The sequence below is a fragment of the Pelophylax lessonae genome, assembly GCF_965119305.1.
Source record: "Pelophylax lessonae genome assembly, chromosome: 7".
In the NCBI taxonomy this organism is placed as follows: domain Eukaryota; kingdom Metazoa; phylum Chordata; class Amphibia; order Anura; family Ranidae; genus Pelophylax; species Pelophylax lessonae.
In genome coordinates, this window is record NC_138774.1 from 300,313,529 (window position 1) to 300,338,187 (window position 24,659).

General features: G+C 46.2%; 1 protein-coding gene across 1 annotated transcript in view; it reads right to left on the bottom strand.

Moving 5' to 3' along the window:
- Positions 1–21,731: 21,731 nt before the first annotated feature.
- SLC7A3 (solute carrier family 7 member 3) overlaps positions 21,732–24,659 on the bottom strand; it is a 45,764-nt gene continuing 42,836 nt past the window's right edge. Inside the window, exons 10-11 of the mRNA XM_082262700.1 lie at positions 24,516–24,624; positions 21,732–21,930 (exon numbers count right to left, since the gene is read on the bottom strand). Coding sequence (XP_082118826.1) covers positions 21,791–21,930; positions 24,516–24,624 — 249 coding nt within the window. The 3' untranslated portion in view covers positions 21,732–21,790. The remainder of the gene's footprint in view (positions 21,931–24,515; positions 24,625–24,659) is intronic.

Sequence of the window (24,659 nt, forward strand, 5' to 3'; positions counted from 1 at the left end):
CAACAGATCCCTCACCAGTAACAATAGACTCCCCCCAACAACAGATCCCTCACCGGTAACCATAGACTCCCCCCAACAACAGATCCCTCACCGGTAACAATAGACTCCCCCCAACAACAGATCCCTCACCAGTAACAATAGACTCCCCCCAACAACAGATCCCTCACCAGTAACAATAGACTCCCCCAACAACAGATCCCTCACCAGTAACAATAGACCCCCCCCCAACAAACAGATCCCTCACCAGTAACAAAAGACTCCGATAAACAACAGATCCCTCACCAGTAACAATAGGCTCCCCCCAACAACAGATCCCTCACCAGTAACAATAGACTCCCCCCAACAACAGATCCCTCACCAGTAACAATAGACTCCCCCCAACAACAGATCCCTCACCAGTAACAATAGACTCCCCCCAACAACAGATCCCTCACCAGTAACAATAGACCCCCCCCCCCCAACAAACAGATCCCTCACCAGTAACAATAGACTCCCCCCAACAACAGATCCCTCACCAGTAACAATAGACTCCCCCCAACAACAGATCCCTCACCGGTAACCATAGAATCCCCCCAACAACAGATCTCTCACCAGTAACAATAGACTCCCCCCAACTTCCTGCTGACATAAAGCCCTGGGCACAGCCCTCCTCCCACCACTAACCACCCCTAAAACCTCATTATCATTTGAAAAGTAATTATCAATCTTTTTAAACCGGCAACATTCCATGAAATAATCCCCCGGTGATCCCGCCATGAAGGCCTTGCATAGACACTTCCTGTTATAGGGTGACAACGCTCTGTCCCCGTCTACCAATTGTGTTCCTATGTTGTCACCTTGGGATTCCGATGGACACACATTACACAAGCAGGGTCCACTGTTGTCACCCTCAATGAGAAATGCAGTGCAGCCATCACTGGAGTGCACAGAGACAGGAAGTGGCTGTAAAGAGGCTGCGGGAGATCCGCAGCACTCAGATGGTACAAAGGAGGAACAAAAAATAAAATAACAATTGCGGGAAAAGGAACTAAATTGAGCACAAAGGCAACTGAAGTTCCTCCAGTTGATTTGTAGGCAGTGAGTGAACGGGTGACACGGAAGCCGATCTTTGCTGCCGTTGTCACTGTGAAGCACAAAACATGGAGAAGACAAACCCCCCCCCCCCCTCAACCCCAATCCAGGGTGAGGACACGCCAAGGAGGCCATTCCAGGTGCTTAGGGTTGTCCACCTTCCAATGGTCAGCAGCTGTACTCACCTCTCGGTGGAAGTGAAATCAGAACCGGCTCCCCGTAGAGAACACCAGATTTCTGAGCGAATAAATAATTGTCCGCTCACAAAGCCGCTGTTGTTCCAGTCACTCCACCCAACTCCGAGCCCGACATGCACAGAATATCCAATCCCCCGGGAGAGGAGACCTTTCTTCTCTATTCAGACCTGACTTCACTGACTCTATAGAAAGACCTCTGTCTGAGCATAGAACTCTGCTTGTCCCAAGACTTACCTACCTCTGCCCGAGCTCTGCCCCAAGCATCAACTACTCTTTTGGTAAAATAATACTTTCTAAGATTCACTTTGAACCAGGGGCGTACATACAGGGGTCGCCATTGCGACCCAGCCTCATGCTGCTCCAGGGGGGCTGTGTGCCCCCCCCCCCCTGTACACCTGGATTGGAGGCCACGGGGCAGGCACAGCGACATGTAGAAGATCCCTCCATGTACCGGCTTCTCCTCCTCTCCCACCCGCAGACATTCAGCAGCTGCAGGAGGAAAATGGAGGGCTTTGGTTCCTCTACATGCCACTTCCACTACCTTTCTATCCCTGTCCTGCTGCCCCCGGCCCCTATGTGCTTTCCTTGCCCCCCTGCAGCTCTGCCAGGTTTCCTCCTCTCAACTCCCGCAGACATTCAGGGGCTGCAGGAGGGAAATGGAGGGCATGGGTTCCTCTACATGCCGCTTCCACTACCTTTCTATCCCTGCCCTGCTGCCCCCAGGCTCCTGTGTGCTTCCCTGGCCCCCCTGCAGCTCTGCTGGGTTTCCTCCTCTCACCTCCCATAGACATTTAGCGGCTGTAGGAGGGAAATGGAGGGCTTTGGTTTCTCTACATGCCGCTCCCACTACCTTTCTATCCCGGCCCTGCTGCCCCGGGTTCCTGTGTGCTTCCCTGGCCCCCCTGCAGCTCTACTGGGTTTTCTCCTATGACCTCCCACAGACAGTCAGGGGCTGCAGGAGGGAAATGGAAGGCATTGGTTCCTCTACATGCCACTTCCACTACCTTTCTATCCCTGCCCTGCTGCCCCGGGCTCCTGTGTGCTTCCCTGGCCCCCCTGCAGCTCTGCCGGGTTTTCTCCTCTCACCTCCCACAGACATTCAGGGGCTGCAGGAGGGAAATGGAGGGCATCAGTTCCCCTACATGCCGCTGCCTTCCTATCCCTGTACTGCTGCCCCGGGCCCCTGTGTGCTTTCCTGGACTCCCCTCACCCGCGCAGAGCTGTCGGGTTTCCTCCTCTCACTTCCCGCAGACATTCAGTGGCTGCAGGAGGAAAATGGAGGGCATTGGTTCCTCTACATGTTGCTCCCACTACCTTTATATCCCTATCCTGCTGCCCTGGGCCCTGTGTGCTTTCCTGGACTCCCCTCGTCTGCCACAGCAATGCTGGGTTTCCTCCTCTCGCCTCCCCCAGACATTCAGCGCCTGCAGGAGGAAAAAGGAGGGCATTGGTTCCTCTACATGCCCCTCCTGCTGTCTTCCTATCCCTGTACTGCTGCCCCGGGCCCCTGTGTGCTTCCCTGGCCCACTCACCCCCCTGCAGCTCTCCAGGGTTTTCTCCTTTTACCTCCCGAAGACATTCAGCGCCTGCAGGAGGGAAATGGAGGGCACCGGTTCCTCTACATGCCACTCCTGTTGCCTTCCTATCCCTGTCCTGCTGCCCTGGGCCCCATGCAAATTCAAGTTCCATGTACAAACTCCTCCAGGAATATCAGCGCCGGTTCCTCTACATGCCCCTCCTGCTGCCTTCCTATCCCTGCCCTGCTGCCCCGAGCCCCATGCAAGTTCAAAGTCCCATGTAAAAACTCCTCCGGGAATATCAGCGCCAGTTCCTCTACACGCCCCTCCTGCTGCCTTCCTATCCCTGCCCTGCTGCCCCGAGCCCCATGCAAGTTCAAAGTCCCATTTAAAAACTCCTCCGGGAATATCAGCGCCAGTTCCTCTACACGCCCCTCCTGCTGCCTTCCTATCCCTGTCCTGCTGCCCTGGGCCCCATGCAAATTCAAGTTCCATGTACAAACTCCTCCAGGAATATCAGCGCCAGTTCCTCTACACGCCCCTCCTGCTGCCTTCCTATCCCTGCCCTGCTGCCCCGGGCCCCATGCAAGTTCAAGTCCCATGTAAAAACTCCTCCAGGAATATCAGCGCCAGTTCCTCTACACGCCCCTCCTGCTGCCTTCCTACCCCTGTCCTTCTGCCCTGGGCCCCATGCAAGTTCAAAGTCCCATGTAAAAACTCCTCCAGGAATATCAGCGCCAGTTCATCTACATGCCCCTCCTGCTGCCTTCCTATCCCTGTCCTGCTGCCCTGGGCCCCATGCAAGTTCAAGTCCCATGTAAAAACTCCTCCAGGAATATCAGCGCCAGTTCATCTACATGCCCCTCCTGCTGCCTTCCTATCCCTGTCCTGCTGCCCTGGGCCCCATGCAAGTTCAAGTCCCATGTAAAAACTCCTCCAGGAATATCAGCGCCAGTTCATCTACATGCCCCTCCTGCTGCCTTCCTATCCCTGCCCTGCTGCCCCGGGCCCCATGCAAGTTCAAGTCCCATGTAAAAACTCCTCCAGGAATATCAGCGCCAGTTCCTTTACATGCCCCTCCTGCTGCCTTCCTATCCCTGCCCTGCTGCCCCGGGCCCCATGCAAGTTCAAGTCCCATGTAAAAACTCCTCCAGGAATATCAGCGGCAGTTCCTCTACACGCCCCTCCTGCTGCCTTCCTATCCCTGCCCTGCTGCCCCGAGCCCCATGCAAGTTCAAAGTCCCATTTAAAAACTCCTCCGGGAATATCAGCGCCAGTTCCTCTACACGCCCCTCCTGCTGCCTTCCTATCCCTGTCCTGCTGCCCTGGGCCCCATGCAAATTCAAGTTCCATGTACAAACTCCTCCAGGAATATCAGCGCCAGTTCCTCTACACGCCCCTCCTGCTGCCTTCCTATCCCTGCCCTGCTGCCCCGGGCCCCATGCAAGTTCAAGTCCCATGTAAAAACTCCTCCAGGAATATCAGCGCCAGTTCCTCTACACGCCCCTCCTGCTGCCTTCCTACCCCTGTCCTTCTGCCCTGGGCCCCATGCAAGTTCAAAGTCCCATGTAAAAACTCCTCCAGGAATATCAGCGCCAGTTCATCTACATGCCCCTCCTGCTGCCTTCCTATCCCTGTCCTGCTGCCCTGGGCCCCATGCAAGTTCAAGTCCCATGTAAAAACTCCTCCAGGAATATCAGCGCCAGTTCATCTACATGCCCCTCCTGCTGCCTTCCTATCCCTGCCCTGCTGCCCCGGGCCCCATGCAAGTTCAAGTCCCATGTAAAAACTCCTCCAGGAATATCAGCGCCAGTTCCTTTACATGCCCCTCCTGCTGCCTTCCTATCCCTGCCCTGCTGCCCCGGGCCCCATGCAAGTTCAAGTCCCATGTAAAAACTCCTCCAGGAATATCAGCGGCAGTTCCTCTACACGCCCCTCCTGCTGCCTTCCTACCCCTGTCCTTCTGCCCTGGGCCCCATGCAAGTTCAAAGTCCCATGTAAAAACTCCTCCAGGAATATCAGCGCCAGTTCCTCTACACGCCCCTCCTGCTGCCTTCCTATCCCTGCCCTGCTGCCCTGGGCCCCATGCAAATTCAAGTTCCATGTACAAACTCCTCCAGGAATATCAGCGGCAGTTCCTCTACACGCCCCTCCTGCTGCCTTCCTACCCCTGTCCTGCTGCCCCGAGCCCCATGCAAATTCATGTTCCATGTAAAAACTCCTTCAGGAATATCGGCACTTTTACACACCTTTTGTGTCTTCAGCAAAAAGAAATACCTTGCCCAGCAGACCTTCAGTTACATCGTATGACCAAAAGCCGGTTGACTCCTGACTGTCACATCTATATGAGCTCCATTAGACATCCAGTTCCCAAGCCATAGGCAAATAATACAAAACCCCCCTCCAACCCCTTTGTGGCTATAATATTCTCCAATATCCAGGGAAGACTTTCCACAAGATTTTGGAGGGTGTCTGTGGGAATTTGCGCCCATTATTGACTGGTACTAATGTTGGATGAGAAGACCTGGCTCACATGTTTGGCCTCACGTTGGGCACCAAAAAAAAAAAGCCCTTGGTCACGATCAGGGTTCCAATTCATCCCAAAGGTGCTCAGTAAGTTTGAGGTCAGGGTTCTGGGTTTGTTGGACATCCAATTCCAAAACCATAGCAATTATTATGGAGTTGCCCCCTTTGTGGCTATGATATCCTCCAATCTTCTGGGAAGACTTCGTCCAACATTTTGGAGGGTGTCTGTGGGAATTTGTGCCCATTTGTGAGGTCAGGTACTGATGTTGGATGAGAAGATCTGGCTCACCATCGGCATTCCAATTCATCTCAAAGGTGTTCAGTAGATTTGTGGTTAGGACAATCGAGTTGGACACCCATCCCATCTTAAAACCCTGGTCATTAATATGGAGCTAACATCCTCTGCTTTTTCTTGTAAGGTTTTCAACAAGATTTTGGAGGGTGTCTGTGGGAATTTGTGCTCATTTGTAAGGTCAGGTGCTGATGTTGGATGAGAAGACCTGGCTTCCATGTTGGGTCTCACGTTGGCACCAGGAAAAAAGCTCTGGTCACCATTGGCGTTCCAATTCATCCGTCAGGGCTCTGTGCAGGACATTCGTGTTCCTCCACACCACACTGGTCAAACCATGTCTTAAGGGAATTGCCAAGCCATGGACATTGATGGGGTGCTTGAGGGCTGAAGCTGGGAACTCGAGTTCCTCCACATCAGACTGGTCATCCATGTCCTTATAGAGCTGGCTTTGTACAATGGGGTGGGCACAGTCATGCTGGACAGAAAAGGGTGTAGGATTGAGGTCCAAAGGTGATCAGTAGGGATGAGGTGCAAAGGTGATCAGTAGGGATGAGGTGCAAAGGTGATCAGTAGGGATGAGGTGCAAAGGTGATCAGTAGGGATGAGGTGCAAAGGTGATCAGTAGGGATGAGGTGCAAAGGTGATCAGTAGGGATGAGGTGAGGACACTGGAGTTCCTCCACAATAAACTGGTTGTCCATGTCTTTATGGAGCTGGCTTTGTACACCGGGGGGGGGGGGGGCAACGCTAGAATAAAAAAGGGTCTTAACCAAACCTGCCACAAGGTTGGAAGAGCACAATTGTCTACAATGTCTTTGTTTGATGGAGTATTACCAGGACAGTTCACCGGAGACACCTGAACTGCATAATTTGGAAGGGATGTACCTTTGGCAATATGGGTTGGTTAGGTGTCTAAAACATTACATTAAACCATATGGTGTATAAATCACTTCCACACAAATAGAGCAGGACTTGGTACCAAGCCTTGTGGCACACCACTGTTTCAAATGTCCAGGGCTGCCATCAGAGGGGTACAGCCCATACACATGTAGGGGGCCCAGGAGTCCTGAGGGGCCCCAAACACGGTAGAGGTTGCCACCTGTCCTTGCAATACCATTCAATTTCAAGCTCCGCCATTCTCCACAGACTGGCACTATGTGGGGGGTCCTGCCCCTCACTAGCCTTCACACACAGCTGTGGACCCTGCCTTCCCCTGTTCACTCCTGGACAGGAGGAGCAGCATTTACTAGAACCATTCACCTTTATGTTCCTGGGATTGAGGACATGAGACTGGAGGAGGAGGACATGGGACTGGAGGAGGATGACGACATGGTAGGCAGGCCCTGGGAATTGTTGGTGGTCAGGCCGGGGGGGGGGGGTCAGGCCTAAAACTGTGTAAGGGGCCTCAAAATTTCTGATGGCTGCCCTGAATGTCCTTCTGTTACAAACACACTTACCTCTTTCAGTTCTGGTAGCAGCATTTACAATCCCGTACTGCCATGTGCTCTGCATCTCGTGCTGCCACTTGTAGGGTTGGCAATGGACCTCACAGACCCGGGCATAGGCTGCAAGGAGAAAATCATTCGTGGTCAGTTCATGAAATGCATCTACTGATGTCTCAACAGTTTTCATCCTTCATTTCCTTTTTAATGAAGAATAATAATAATAATAATAATAATATTTTCCTTCTTTGTGGTTCAAATTTTACCATTTGGAAGATTTGAAGTCAATATATTTTTACCTGCTACATTCCAGAGCACACCTCAGAATGGTTTCATTATTTTCTATGCTTGGTGTGCCTGGAAGGGTTGGGATTAGTATGAAGTTACAGTTAGGATTAGGTTTTGTATGAGGTTAGGGTTAGTATGAAGATTAGGGTTAAGGGTTAGTATGGAGATGGGGTTCAGGGTTAGTATGATGTTAGGGTTAGTGTGAAGTTAGGGTTAGTATTAACATAGGGTTCAGGATTAAGGGTTTGGGTTAGGATTAAGGGTTTGGGTTAGTATAAAGTTAGGGTTCAAGGTAATGGTTATTATGATGTTAGCTTTCAGGGATAGGGTTATTATGAAGTTGGGGTTAGTATAAGGTTAGGGTTAATATGAAGTTAGGGTTAGAAGGAAAATAGGGTACAGGGTTTGGGTTAGGATTAAGTTAGGGTTCAGGGTAAGGGTTAGTATGAAGTTGGGGTTCAGGGTTAGAGTTGGTATAAGGTTTGGGTTAGTATGAAGTTGGGGATCAGGGTTAGTAAGAAGTTGGGGATCAGGGTTAGTAGGAAGATAGGGCTCAGGGTTTGGGTTAGTATGATGTTAGGGTTCAGGGTTATTGTTAGTATGAGGTTAGGAGTTTGGGTTAGTGTGATGTTAGGGTTAGTATAAAGTTTGGGTTAGTATAAGGTTAGGGATCAGTACGATGTTAGGGTTCAGTGTTGGGGTTAGTATGAAGTTTGGGTTCAGGGTTGGGGTTAGTATGAAATATGAGTTAGTATGAATTTGTACACATTTTTTTTTTCAAATAACCCCCCATGATAAAATGTATAAATTTGTCTTTTTACTAAGTGAACATTTCTAGAACCCTCTTTAGCCCTTTAGTTTGTGCCCCCCCCCCCTTTATAAACTGCACATTGACAAGTCCAGCATTGGATTATTTGCCTCCTGAAATGAAGCGTGGGAGTCGAGATTTGAATATTATTTTGAGTGACATAATAAAACCCAAATTTCCCATCCTGGAAATGAATCATCTGCATTTTATTTCATCCTCCACCCAGGCTTCTCCCAGCTAATTGCCCAGCTTACCTATCTCTGCCAGGTAATTGGTAGCACGCAGGTCCCGCTCAGTGAAAGCTGTAACCCACTTTTCCTTTCCCAGGTAGTCTGCTCTGCCTCGTGTCACCCAGCTCCCTCCCCGTACAGGTAGACTCAGTGATTGGAGGGGGGGGGGGGGTTGGACAAGCTACTGCATGACAGGAATGCTCGCTCATACTGACAGCGAGCGAGCGGAGGGATAGGTCCCAGTCACCTGCTGGAGAGCTTGTAAATGGTACACATATTAGGTAAAGTGGTGGATTATTATATCACGGGCCCGGGGGGGGGGGGGGTTGCTTTCACTTTAAGCCCCGGGGGGGGGGGGGTTGCTTTCACTTTAAGCCCCCCTGCTAATTTAAAGCTGAAGTTTTATCTGCTTATATTTTGCCTTTACTGCCCCCCCCCCCCCCCAACTCATGCATCAATATGCCAATAACCTTTTTAATTCCATTCTATACATTATTATTACTATATTCTATACCTAGTGATGTCACTATTGGGCCTCTGTTCTTCTCTATGCAATGCAGGCAGATCATGGCTGGTGGGAGGGGCCAGCAGGGTGTTGTACATAGCTTCCTGAAAACATCACAGCGCCGTGCCTCAGGGCTCCTCTAATAAGCACTGATGTGAACAGTGGGAGGAGCTATGCAAATATTTAAATGGCTTGATGGGTGGGTGGGCAGTCCTAGGCAGACCTAATTTGAATGAAACTAAATTATTAGTCTGCAAAAAAAGAAAACGAATGCAGCCACCACTGAGAACTCTTATAGACTATAGACTTTTTATCAAGTAGACGGTATCACTCCTGTCTGGCCAAATCCATTCCCACTTACCTATCAACATGCTTTAGGGTTTGTTCCCAGCCGGGTATGATGGCTCATATCTGGTGGAGGTGAAAGGAGCTTCTGTAACCCTCAGGAGACATTTAAAGCCAATCCAATCCCTAAAAAACAACTTTCCCAAATTGCCACATTTTTACCAAATCTGATTTTCCAAATAAATTTTGTTGGAGAAACGTGATCTGTCAGTTCTGCTCACCGCCAAGAGTTACCTATATACTGTAATGGTGGCAGAGAATATGGAGACAACGCATGGAGTGTGCAGGCGTGGTTGTATTATTATTAAAAAAAGAATAGCGCACACATGCAAAAGAAATGACTATCAAATATGGAGACAATCCATAAATAAAAATGGGGGTTTGGTCCCACCATATGGCCATATCGTGCTCAAGCCCACCACTGCGTCAAAGTACCCCATTATCAGTGGGTTGTATTCTTGTTTAGGAGACCTGGTCACCTCATTATGGAGAGTTTGGCAGCCTTGGATTACGTACTTACATGTGGCAACTGACCACTCGCTACTTCTTCTTAACTATTTGGACAGACCATGACTCCTGGACCCACCATTTCTTTTTCCCTTTCTCTTCTTCATTGTCTCTTCTATCTGCATCCTTTAGGGTTTGTAGCAAACAGGGCATTGATGGCTCATATCTGGTGGAGGTGAAAAGAGCTTCTGTAACCCTAAGGAGCCATTTATAGTCAATCAAAGCCCTAAATGAAAACACTTTTCCCAAATTGCCACAATTTTACCAAATCTGATTGTTCAGGAAATTTTGGAGAAACGTGATCTGTCTGTTCTGCTCACCCCCCAAGATGGTATACTATGTTCAAGTTACCCATATTATGGTGGCAGAGAATATGGAGACAATGCATGGAGTGTATTTAATTTTTTAGGAGACCCGATCACCTCATTAGGGAGAGTTTGACAGCCTTGGACAATGTACTTTCACGTTGTGATTGACCGCTCTCAATAACTTTGTTAACTATTTGGACAGCAGATGACTCCTGGACCCCCCATCTCTTTTTCCCTTTCCCTTTGCTCTTGTTAACAGGCCAATGGTGAACCCTCATAACCTATAATTTTATGTCCCAATAGGTTGACCATCAATAGAACCTGGAAAACCCCATCTCTGTGAAACAAATTAAAAAAACAGATAAATGGCATAATGATCAAAGAGAAAGTCATGGCCATGGAAAGTAATGGAGAGTTTTGCCGCCTTGGACAATGTACTTTCATGTTGCGATTGACTGCTCTCAATAACTTCTTGTTAACTATTTGGATGGCAGATGACTCTTGTACCCCCCCCCCCCCCATTTTTCCTTTTCACTTTCTCTTCTCTATTTTCTCTTTTTAACGGGGTAATGAGGAACATTTTTGGCCCTGGACAGGTGAAAAGAGCTTCTGTAACCCTCTTCTGGAGCCATTTAAAGCCAATCAAACCCTTCAAAAAAAAAAACACCTTTCCCCAAATTGCCACAATTTTACCAAATTTGACTGTCCAGGAGATTTTGGAGAAATGTGATCTCTCAGTTCTGCTCACCCCCAAGATAATATACCATTTGCAAGTTTTTTTTTAAGAAACACACTTGAACGAACACCCGGTGCATAAAAAACACGCAAACGTGCAACACACAAAAAGTGCACAGGGCATACACATGGCCCTCCTCCGAAAAGGAAAGGCCCTGACCCTGATCCCCCGGGGCTCAAGACTCCTGACAGGGATTGAGGTACTCACTATGGCCTGCCCAGCTGAGACCAGGCAGACCCCGTTCTCCAGGGGGACTGCCGAAACAGCCCACCCCCAAGTACTAGGTGGGGCTCCCCCAAAGGGAGACCCCATGAGAGAGGGCGAACTTAGCCAGAAGGCCATATCCACCCCCTCCCAAGACTTTCAGGGCAGGCCTGAGGACCTACGCCGTACTAATCGTGCAAGTGACAACCAGAAAGGACAAACGTGAACACACGACAAATAAAAAAGAGTGGGGAAGGGGAAGTGGAGAAGTGCAGGTAGTGTCAAGGTGCCTTGACATACCATTTGCAAGTGTCCCATTATGATGGTGGTAGAGATAATATGGAGACAACACATGGAGTGTGCATACATATTGAGTATAATTGTTTAGTAGACCGTCCCCTCATTATGGAGAGTTTGGCAACCTTGGACGCACTTGCATGGTGTAGCTGAAAACACTTAATAGCTCCTAGTTAACTATTTGAACGGCAGACGACTCTTGGACCCCCCATTTTTTTTCCCTTCCTCTTCTTCACTTTGCTTTTGTTAACAGGCTAACGGTGAAACAATCGCCTATAATTTTATGGCCAACAGTTTGACCATCAATAGAACCCTTTAAAACTCCACCCATGCATATCACCAAAATAAAAAACCAGATCAATGGCAGAACTATCATTGAGAAAGTAATGGCCACCTAAACGGACAACCCCTAAAAATGATGGCGAATTTGGCCGCTCTCAATAGCTCTTTGTTAACAATTTGGATGGCAGATGAGTCTTTGACCCCCCATATTTATTTTTCCCTTTTATCTTCTTCATTTTCTCTTTTTAAAAGGCTAATGAGGGACATTTTTGGCATTGGACAGTTTCTGTAGCCCCCAGGAGCCATTTAAAGCCAGTAGAACCCCTAAAGAAAACCCCTTCGCCAAATTGCCATCATTTTACCAAATCTCATTGTCGAGGAAATTTTGGGGAAATGTAATCTCTCATGTCTGCTCATCCCCAAGTTGGAATACCATTTGATGGTGGCAGATAATATGGAGACAATGCATGGAGTGTGCATGCTACTTATTGTTTAGGAGACCCTGTCACCTCATCCATTCATGGTAAAGTGAAGGGTTCTGTGTGAAGCCCCCTACCCCGCCACCTAATACTCCCTTAGCAGCATTCCATCTCCCATGACCGCCATTGAAAAATTCTGTGTTGACAACTTTTTAGGATACAAGAGGCTTTATCATCCCTAAAACCCAACTCTGGTCAGGTCAACTAAATGAAGTGTTTTTCCAGACTGGAGATCACCTTAAATGTCATCCATTCAGGGTTTACACCTTCTAAAGCAATAATTGGTGTACAATGGATTTCATCCTCAGGCCACCATCCTGAGTAATTTACGGCCGCACATTACTTTCAGAATATTTAACCCTTCACATAAGGATTGGTCGTTGAATAACTTGCATTCCTCAGCTCGTAAACTACCATTGATGAGCCTCGAGGTGTCTACAGGTGTGAGAATGACTCCTCCGATTCCTGGCCATTAACGTCAGAGGTTATCTACAGTAGGGTAAGACCTAGGAGCAGAGAAAGCCAAGTGCAGCACCCACCTCCACCAATCAGAATCCATCTTGTAGTCTGACTTTGGAAAGGCAAACTCTGATTGGTTGTTTGCTCCATGCAGCCCATAACTCTACTCAACCCGATGATGTCTGCTAATTCAAAGCCAGGCAAAACCCGGGTCAGGAGCAATATTTCTAATAAATGGTGTAATTTGGGGGGGGGGGGGGAGCTGTTATGGTCTGAAGTTGCAGTTAGACTGAGAACAGAGAAGGAAAATCTGTGTGTAACCATACATGAAGAAGTTACAGTGTCTTGAAAAAGTATTCAGACCCCTTGAAATTTCCCACATTTTCTCATGTTACAACCAAAAATGTAAATGTATTTTATTGGGATTTTATGTGATAGACTGACACAAAGTGGCCATAATTGTGAAGTGGAAGGAAAATGATACAAATAAATCTGTGAAAAGTTTTGCATTTGTATTCACCCCCCGGAGTCAATACTTTGTAGAACCGCCTTTCCCTGCAATTACAGCTGCAAGTCTTCTTGGGGGTGTCTCTACCAGCTTTGCACATCTAGAGAGGACATTTCTGTCCATTCTTCTTTGCAGAATATCTCAAGCTCTGTCAGATTGGATGGAGAGCGTCTGTGAACAGCAATTTTCAAGTCTTGCCACAGATTCTCAATGGGATTTAGGTCTGGACTGTGACTGGGCCATTCTAACACATGAAACCATTCCATTGTAGCTCTGGCTGGATGTTTTGGGTCGTTGTTCTGCTGGAAGGTGAACCTCAGCCCCAGTCTCAAGCCTTTTGTGTTTTTTAGTTGTAACATGACAAAATGTGGGAAATTTCAAGGGGTGTGAATACTTTTACAATGAACCGTATTTGCCATTCTTAAATAAACTTTCAAGTACTTTGACTTGGTATCAATCTCATGTAGTCCTTGTACAGCACAACATTGGGAGCATGAAACTGTCCAAAATGTCTTGGTATGCAGCTTAAGAGTTCCCTTCACTGGAACTAAGGGGCCAAGCCCAACCCCTGAAAAACACCCCCGCACTATAATCCCCCCTCCACCAAATGATTTGGACCAGTGCACAAAGCAAGGTCCATAAAGACATGGATGAGCGAGTTTGGGGTGGAGGAACTTGACTGGCCTGCACCTCAACCCGATAGAACATGGAGACTGCCAGCCAGTCCTTCTCTCCCAACATCAAATGCCTGACCTCACAAATGCCCTTCTGGAAGAATGGACAAACATTCCCATAGACACTCCTAAACCTTGTGGACGGCCTTCCCAGAAAAGTTGAAGCTGTTATAGATGCAAAGGGCGGAGCCAACTCAATATTGAACCCTACGGACTAGGATGGGGATGCCAATAAAGCTCATGTGTGTGTAAAGGCCGGCGTCCCAATACTTTTGACAATACTTTTTGACTATTCTGGAAGTACGGACAAACATTCCCATAGACACTCCTAAACCTTGTGGACAGCCTTCCCAGAAGAGTTGAAGCTGTTATAGCTGCAAAGGGCGGAGCCAACTCAATATTGAACCCTACGGACTAAGACTGGGGCGCCATTAAAGTTCATGTGTGTGTAAAGGCGTCCCAATACTTTTGACAATTCTGGAAGAATGGTGAAAAATTCCCATAGACACTCCTAAACCTTGTGGACGGCCTTCCTAGAAGAGTTGAAGCTGTTGTAGCTGCAAAGGGCGGAGCCAATTCAATATTGAACCTACAGACTAAGACTGGGATGCTATTAAAGTTCATGTGTGTGTAAAGGCAGGCGTCCCAATACTTTTGGTAATAGAGTGTATATCTTGACATTTTTTTGGGGGGGGGGGGGGGATTGGTGGGCAGGGGTTGGTTGAAAGGCCTAGATGACCTTGTCCAACCACTGGGGAAGCAGATTTTTTTTAATATCCTCATCAAGACCTAACCGACCAATTACCCATTGCAGTGGGGCTGGGCCAAAGGCTGATTTTAACATTTAGTTGGGCTTTAACTTATTGCCAGTGACGGATCCAGGACTTTGTAATTTTTGAACCAATGAAAAGCCAGAAAACCAACGAATAAAAAAAAGACACAATATTTATTTGTACAAAAATACAGTTAGCAGTACGTCTGATATTCTATAATATACGTTACATTAGAATCCTACATAAAAAAAACATCACTTTTTATACAACAAACAGGAAGGCCATTTATAAAATATAAAATATAATATACAATATAGGAGTTACATTACACAACTAGATCACATAAATACAATGTTTCCTTTCTGATTCCTGCAATTCATAACACAGTTACAGTGCAATAAAACAACGATGGAAATGACACCGGATGAATGCAACTCAATAAATACGGGAAAAAAGGTATAAAATATTTCCTGCTGAGCTGTCACAGTAAGGGCCATTTATATCTTTGTGCTGTATAAAAATGTGCGTTATCACAATGCACAGCAATCATTACGGGGGGGGGGGGGGATTTACTAAACTGGAGCACTCAGAATCTGCTGTGCATGGCAGCCAATCAGCTTCTTTAATTATTTACTTGCTGCCCGCCCACCACCAAATGAAGGCGGGGCATTGTGGCTCTCCTCCTGGGACGACATCGTATGACAGCGCCCCAGAGTGGCCGCTCTTGCGGGCCCACAGCGCGGCGATTGCAGTTCCTAGGACCCTGATCTTGGTAAAGAGCCAATGTAATCGGCTGTGTCCAATCACACTGCTCCTAGCCTCACACTGTCAGAGCATGCGAAATCTGGTGCAGCTCTGCACAGAAACCAATCAGCTTCCAGCTTTTATTGTCAACGCTTAATCACTTAAGGAGCAGGCTTATTTCTGACACTTATTTACACGTTAATCTTTTACCAACCGCCCACCGTAGTATTACTGCAGCAGGGTGGTTTGGCTGCGCAAAATCACGTAGTACTACATGATTTCGTGCATATGGTCTCGGCGGCGCGTGAGCCGATCTCCTGCTGCGATTAGACACAGCAGGAGGCGGGCCGCAGGAGGAGCCGCGCTGTCCTCCCGCGATCTTCAGAGAAACTGACAGAAGACCCGCCTGTTTATGTAAACAAAGCAGGTGGATCTTCTGTCAGACAGGCAGAGAGAGATTAGCAGTTTCATCTAAGCTACAACCCCCGATCTCTCTGTGACTGTCAAAGAGCACTTCCCCCACACAGTTAGTAATCACAGTTAGGCATACATTAACCCCTTTGATCACCCCCAGTGTTAACCCCTTCCCTGCCAGTGTCATTTATACAGTAACAGTGCATATTATTTAGCATTGATTACTGTAGTAATGTCACTGGTACCCCCAAAAAGTGTCAAAAGTGTTAGGGGTTCGATCTGTCAGCCGCAATGTCGCAGTCCCGCTAAAAAACGCTGATCGCCGCCATTACTAGTAAAAACAAAAAAAAATTAATAAAAATTCCAAAAATCTATCTCATAGTTTGTAGATGTGATAACTTTTGTGCAAACCAATTAAAATACGCTTTTTGGGATTTTTTTTTTTACCAGAATACAAATTGGCATAAACCGATAAAAAAATTTTTTTTTTATTTTTTATTGGGACTGTTTTATAGCAGAAAGTAAAAAATGTTTTTTTTTTTTTTTTAAATCGTCGTTCTTTTTTTTGTTTATAGCGCATAATCTAAAATTCGCAGAGGTGATCAAATACCACCAAAAGAAAGCTCTGTTTATGGGGGGAAAAAAAAAGAACATCAATTGTATTTGGGTACAGAGTCGCACGACCGCGCAATTTGTCAAAGTAATGCAGTGCCGAATCGCAAAAAAATGGCCTGTCATTAAGGGGGGTAAAACCTTCCGGAGCTGAAGTGGTTAAAATAAGTATTTTTTTTGCCAGAAAATAACTTGGAACCCCCCCCCCCCCTAAAAAAAAAAAAAAAAATAATATATAATATTTTTTTATATATATATATATATATATATATTTATATTATATATATATATTTTTTATATATATATATATATATATATTTTTTTTTTATATTATATATATATATTTTTTATATATATATATATATATATTTTATTTTATATATATATATATATATATATATTTTTTATATATATATATATATATATATATATATATATATATATATATATATATATATATGTATAGCAAAGACTCTGGAGACTAAAATGGTGGTTGTTTGTCACGCTGTATTTGCGCAGCGCTCTTTTAAATGCAGTTTTTTGGGAAAAAATACACTTCACTAAATTTTAAAAAAAAGGAAACCGTAAAGTTAGCCCATTTTTTTTGGTATAATGTGAAAGATGATGTCAGGCCGTGTAATTAGATACCCAACATGTTACAGTGTAAAACTTGCGCACGCTTGTAGAATGGCGGCAAACTACGATACTACAATCTCCATAGGCGACGCTTTAAAACATATTTTTAACGGTTACCAGTTTCAAGTTACAGAGGAGATCTAGCGCTAGAATTATGCCCCCCCCCCAATTCTATTGCATGGTTTGCAATGAGCAGCATTAACACAAGGCACAACGTGGGGGGTAACACATCACAAACATGTAAATGGTCCTTAATGCAGGAAATTAAAACAAGTCTTCTAGATCACAAACACAAATGTAAGAGGGGGGGGGGAACCTAAAAAAACAGTAGTACAAAGATATAAAACCAAATTAGTTACAGTGTATCTCCAACCAAAATATTTTTATTTTATTTTGGATAAAATTGGGAAATAGTATCCTGGCGGGATATAAACCAGATATCAGACAGTAATAGAAACCTGACAGGGGTTCTTCTAACCTTTCCCCATCCTATCCAAAGAATAAAAAAATAAATGTTTTGGTTGGACGTACATTTAAAACATGAATGGCCGTCTGCGGTTGAGGTTAGTCCTCACTACAAAAAATAAAAAACAAAATACATGTATACTATTATTTTGTATAAGCTCCCACCTCTCACACACATGGCGGCAGTTGAATAAAATAAATAAAACTCACTAATCAAGTATCAATGTGTTCCAGTATTCAAACATTATGGAAATAAGTGCTCAAAATAACGAATTTACCTATTGGAGCAGTGGAAAGTCCTTTGAAGCTCTACTGAACAGAACCAGAAAATGTATTTTCCTTTACTCGTTGCCCTTTACTAGAGTAAATCATGTAAGGCTACTGCATGGCAAGTATATGACCAATGTTTGTATACACCTGACCATCACACCTACAACCCCCCTCCTATATAAATTATATGGACACCTCCCCAAATGATGGAGTTCAGATGTCTCCAGTGAGAGATCCTGGCAATCCTCCATCATACAAAGACATAGACAAATATGCTCTTCCGACAGTTTGGTGAAGACCCCTCTCTGTTCCAGCATGACACCCCCCGTGTACAAAGCCAGCTCCGTAAGGGCATGGTGTGACCAGTTCCATAAAAACATCAGTTGATTGGTTTTGACCAGCTCCATAAAGATATGGGTTGACCAGTTTGGACCAGCTCCAAAAAGACATGGGTTGACAAGTTTGGACCAGCTCCAAAAAAGACATGGGTTGACCAGTTTGGACCAGCTCCAAAAAGACATGGGTTGACAAGTTTGGACCAGCTCCAAGAAGACATGGGTTGACCAGTTTGGACCAGCTCCAAAAAGACATGGGTTGACAAGTTTGGACCAGCTCCAAAAAGGACATGGGTTGACCAGTTTGGACCAGCTCCAAAAAGACATGGGTTGACAAGTTTGGACCAGCTCCAAAAAGACATGGGTTGACCAGTTTGGACCAGCTCCAAAAAGACATGGGTTGACAAGTTTGGACCAGCTCCAAAAAAGACATGGGTTGACCAGTTTGGACCAGCTCCAAAAAGACATGGGTTGACAAGTTTGGACCAGCTCCAAGAAGACATGGGTTGACCAGTTTGGACCAACTCCACAAAGACATGGGTTGACCAGTTTGGACCAACTCCACAAAGACATGGGTTGACCAGTTTGGACCAACTCCAAAAAGACATGGGTTGACCAGTTTGGACCAACTCCACAAAGACATGGGTTGACCAGTTTGGACCAACTCCACAAAGACATGGGTTGACCAGTTCCATAAAGACATGGGTTGACCCGTTTGGACCAGCTCCATGAAGATATGGTGTTACCAGTCTAGGAACTCCAGTGTTTTGTACAGAGCCCTGACCTCAACCCTACGGAACACCTTTGGGATGAATTGGCACACTGATGGTGGGCCAGGTCTTCTCATGGAACATCAGTGCCACAAGTTCCCACAGACACCCTCCAAAATGGGATGTTCAACAAGCTCATCTAATTAGAGGAACTTCAGTGTCCTGAACAGAGCCCTGACCTCAACCCTACTGAACACCTTCGGGATGAATTTGGAACGCCAGAAGTGAGCCAATTATTATCATCCAACATCAGTAGTTGACCTCACAAATGGGCACAATTAAGACACCCTCCAAAATCTTGCGGAAAGCCTTCCCAGAAGAATGGAAGAGTTTATAGGCACAACTCCATATTAATGGCCATGGAGAAGGGTGAGGGAGGGAGTCAACTCTATATTAATGGCCATAGTGAAGGGTGAGGGAGGGAGTCAACTCTATATTAATGGCCATAGTGAAGGGGGTGGGCATGGTTTTGGACTACGATGTCCAACACGCTCATAAAGGTGTGATGTTCAGATGACCTCAACTGTTTGGTCTTCTAGTACATGTGGAACCTGCAACTTATTAGAACAAGCTTCATAAACTGCTCCATATGAGATAGCAGCTGTCAGATTTCGGAAAATGGTACAGTCAGTACTGGTTGGGTATTACGTTCGATCCTCTAATAAGGGATGAACAATGTTTTAGAAAACTCACACAAGTGAAAACAAAATGAGAAAGGTGGATGAAATGTAGATCTCCACTATTCGGTAACATTAAGGTTCAAGTAGCACTTTGAGAAGACACTGAATATCAAGTAGAAGTTAAATACAATAAATATTTCCTAAATCTGTAAACTTTAAAGTTCTTCATCACTTCAGTCCGGAATGTTTAAAATATGTCTTCCATGTGTAAAGACGGCGAGTACAATATCAGCCGGGGTATCGGGGAAATCTTGTGCTTTCAGTTCATTTTAAACGTTATTAATAACTTTTCTGGCACGTTGCAATGGGAATGTATCATCAGCATTACAACACTGCTACTGATTGTGTTATTTTGTATCTCATTATAAATGAGACAAAAGAAACAGATATAAAAAAAAATAAAAAAATGTGTAAGTGAGGAACATGAAGGCTACAGTACTAGAGATGATACTGGCAGTATCATTTCACTCTTCTCATGTAGTCTTCATGTTCCTCACTTACACATTTTTATTTTCTTTGGCAACGTACGACCATCATGGAGTCTCCCCATTGAGACGATGTAATACTGCACTAGCTGCCTGAGAAGAATGAAAAGTCACCATCACTCCAATGAGGGTTCTCCTGGATTTATTGGTGGAACGTCACATTGGCAAGACACAGTTGACTTTTCGGGGGTTGTGACGGTGTTCACCCGTCACTGGGAGTGAAAGACAGATACTTAATGGTTTGAATTGCTTCAAGTGGGACAGTAATGTTTGTCAGCCATGTATCTCGAGAAATATGTGAGGACTTTTCCTGTTTTGATTCTGAACATGTTCATTGAAAGAGCTAATCACATTGTCTTCTGTTCCATGTCCTTCAATGTCAGAGACAGGCTTTCCCTATTGTTTGTGTATTGAGATAATGTGTTTTCCATGTCCTTCAATGTCAGAGACAGGCTTTCCCTATTGTTTGTGTATTGAGATAATGTGTATTCCATGTACTTCAATGTAGGAGATGGACACACTGTCATTGGCAGTCTTGTCCTATTGTCTATTGAGGTGGGATGTGTATTGTGTTAAGTCTGCCTGTCCCATTGTTAAATGTTAATGTCCTCACTGTTTGATTCTGAACATGTTCATTGACAGAGCTAATCACATTGTCTTCTGTTCCATGTCCTTCAATGTCAGAGACAGGCTTTCCCTATTGTTTGTGTATTGAGATAATGTGTATTCCATGTACTTCAATGTAGGAGATGGACACACTGTCATTGGCAGTCTTGTCCTATTGTCTATTGAGGTGGGATGTGTATTGTGTCAAGTCTGCCTGTCCCATTGTTAAATGTTAATGACCTCACATTGTTCTGCCCAGATGGCCAGATAATTAGTTCAGGTTAATTCTGTTTCTGTATACAATTTCATCTGCATAGGATAATGTAATCAGGCAACACCTGACCTGTGTGTAGTAATTTGATCAGGAGGGGGATGTGCTCATGTGTGTATAAATTGAGTGTGAGACTGTTCAATAAAGAGTGCTACTTCACCCTCAATCTAGATCAGTGTTTCTCAACTCCGGTCCTCAGGGCACACTAACAGGCCAGATTTGAAGTATTACCTTGGGGAGATGCAGACTAGAATACTGCAATCACTGAGCAGCAAATAATACCACCTCCCTTGAATAATCACTAAGCTCTTGTAACAGCTTGTTCCTGTTCCTGCTTCACTCTCTGGGGAAAGAGAGGTTCACCCACGGGAACCTGGAGCCTTGTCGTAGGTCCAGGGTGGGTAGGAGACTGTGAGACCCCAACCAAGCTGCGGTGGTTTGTAGGGTCTGAGGTGGTTATGGTGTCTAGAGCCCTCAGGAAGCACTAGGAGCATCCGCCAACGGAGGTACCCAGTCGGGGTGCCAGTTCATCCGTTACAGGGGTCTTGTAGGGTTCTTTCTTCAAGGCAACATGGTGACGAGGAAGATGGCAACCATATCAGACTATTGCAACTTTCCACCAATAAATCCATGAGAATCCTCAATGGCGTGTTGATGAATTTTCAGTCTGTCACTGTGGCTTCACACGGCGCCATCTATCGCCATCACTACAAACACCCTCCCTTTACATTGGTTGAATACTGCGAGGAGTGCAGCCCAGATCTGCATTACACTAGAAGCTGCCCGGAGAGTGACCAAGCAGATCTGAGGACCGCAAGCTGTAGGCAGGAGAAGCCTGGACTGCAGAGCTTGCCATCTGTAGGTCTCGTGATCTCACCCTACAATAGACTCATGCACTGGAAGAAGAATAGACGACTGTCGTCATTGATGATTACCACCTGTCGACCACAGAAATGAAGATGTAACAATTGGGTCCATCATTATTTGAAATGGATGAAGGCAGATCCCCCTAATAAATATACTGTACACGCCATCATTCTCCGAACTCAGAGAGGTCAACACACCGCCGCTTCTGAGAGTTCCTGTCCGTTCGACTTAGGAAGAGCTTCCTTTTCTGTAAGAAGACTGTCCTTATTTTTATCCTTGCGCTCCTCTGTGCTGTTCCATATACCGTAAGCAAAATAGATGAGGAACCCTAAAACATTAAAAAAAAGAAAAGATCATCATAAAATGTTTCATAGTAACATAGATAGTCTCAACTGGATAGACTTGTCTTTTTTTTTTTTTTTTCAACCAGACTATGTAACTGTGGGTATAGGATTGTATCATTCTATTTATTTTTACCTTCTATTGATTGAACTGGGTAGACTTGTGTCTATTTTTTTTTTTTCAACCATTCAATAGAAGGTACAAATCCTGTGGCTGCTGACTTTTACTATAAGCAGTGCTTTAAGTGCCCCAAAAGAGGTGCCGGTACTCTATTATAGCCTATACATTTATTTTAAATCAGGGCCCCCACAGAGCGCCCCCTCCACATTAGGGTCCCCACAGAGCACCCCCCATCCCACATCAGGGTCCCCACAAAGCACCCACCCTCCTCACATTAGGGTCCCCACAGAGCCCCCCCCATCCCATTCCATCCCACATCAGGGTCCCCACAGAGCACCCCCCTCCTCACATTAGGGTCCCCACAGAGCACCCCCCCCCACATCAGGGTCCCCACAGAGCGTCCCCCACCCCACATCAGGGCCCCCACAGAGCACCCCCCCTCCTCACATTAGGGTCCCCACAGAGTCCCCCATCCCACATCAGGATCCCCACCCACAGAGCACCCGCTCTCCTCACATTAGGGTCCCCACAGAGCCCCCCATCCCATATCAGGGTCCCCACAGAGCACTCCCCCTCCTCACAGGTTCCGCACAGAGCCCCCCCATCCCATATCAGGGTCCCCACACAGCACTCCCCCTCCTCACAGGTTCCCCACAGAGCTCCCCCATCCCATCCCACATCAGGGTCCCCACAGAGCACCCCCCTCACATTAGGGTCCCCACAGGGTCCCCAGAACTGCTCCTACTCACTGTGCTGTGCTGGCCTGGAGTAGCTGGAGGGAGGAGGTGGGTGGAGCCAACACTCCACTCAGCGCGCAGCAGAGGAGGAAGGAGGCTCTGCAGTGTACGCCGGGGCCTCGCTCTCCTCCTCCTCAGATGACATCACTGGTTGCTAGACGCCGAGCGGCGATAGCAACCAGTGCACTGCAATACAGGCCAGCAGCGTGGCAGCTCTGTCGCTGGCCTGGGCTGGGACTCCGGAGCATGGGGACTCACTGGTGGTGACTGGTCTGGCTCTGGAGTGGGAAATGAGCGTACCGGTATGCTAAGGCGCACGGAGAGGTGGCGGTATGCTCAAAAGCCATATTTGGAAGTGGCGGTACTGAGTACCAGTGCGTACCGGCCCACTTAAAGCACTGACTATAAAGGACACACACCTGTCCAGGGATCCCGCGATGTCGGCACCCCAAGCCGATCTGTCCATCAGGCAGCGGCATCTTCACTAACGGAAGTGGGAAGTGAAGCCTTGCGGCTTCACAGCCTGTTTCTTGCTGCGCTTTCTGAATGGTCCCGCTGTCTTCTGGGACCTGTGTGTCCCACGTGACTAAACCTTGAGGGGCGGAGCGAAACAAGTTGGGGGGCATGGCCTGGCAGGACCCCAGGCAGAGGCCATCTCTCCTACTATTGTACTACTCGCATGGTTGTGTGGCATTGGGGATCCCTTCCCTCCACTCTCCAGTGTCTCCCAGAAGGCAGCGGGGGGTAGAAGGAAGGCCAGGGAGTTCGTAGAGTGCTGCAAAATGATTGCGATGATCTTCCCTGGAGGTGGGACCGGGTACCTGGTTTTGTCAGGTATCTGCTCCCCCCGAAAGGTGCCAAATGTGGCAGCAGAAGCAAACAAGCAGAGCTTCCCCTTTTGGGTCAATCTGTGCTTGGTTAGCTGCTTTGAAGGGCAGGGGAGATGTTAGGGGTCTAATAGGCCCCTGATGTCTTCCTAAGAGAACCTGTTAGAGCCAGGGAGGCAGCTAAACAAGCACAATCTATGCTTGATCAGCTGCTTTGGAAGGCATGGGAGACATCCTGGGTCTAATAGCCTCCTGATGTCTCCATAAAGACCTGTGAGCTGTCCAAAGCTATCAAACAGGGGGCTTGTTAGCCCCTTAGTGGTAGCAATGAAGTTAACTGAAAAAAAATAAAATAAAATAAAGTGTAAATAATTTATTAAATAAATGTAAAATATTAAATCTAAATATATAAATTTACATACAAAAAAAAATAAAATGGTAAAACATTTTTTTTTTAAAGCAGCACCGCCCCCCACATGCTTATGTGAGGTTTTCAACATGAACATCGGAGTGAGAGCAATAAATAAGGGCCACCATTCACGATTTCCTTTAAATTGATAACCTTAAAGCGCCCCCTATGAAAAGTTTTAGGTACTGTCTTTTATCGTCATTTTGCAATATAAAGTCTTGACATGTTTGGTATCTATTTTCTCCACCCAACCTCCTCTTTTCTACCCAACCAAAAACTGGGCATCAGATTGGGTTTGTGTACACTAAAATTAATTTTAGTGCATTTTTTTCCCTTTAAAATTTGCCCGTAATAAATGACTGCACAAAAATCGTGCATCAAAAAAAAAAAAAAAAAAAATTGTAAAAAAAAAAAAAAATATGAATTTAGCAATAACTTTACATAAGCAGATAATGTCATCTAAGTCCATAATTCTCACCTATCGCCATCCACACTGCGAATCGGATCCAAGTTTCAGGCTTCAGCTGCATCATGAAGTACAGGTTTATGAAGACGCTGAATAATGGGAGGACGGGGAGGGCCGGCACCTGGAGGAGACACGACATTAAACTAAATTTACTTC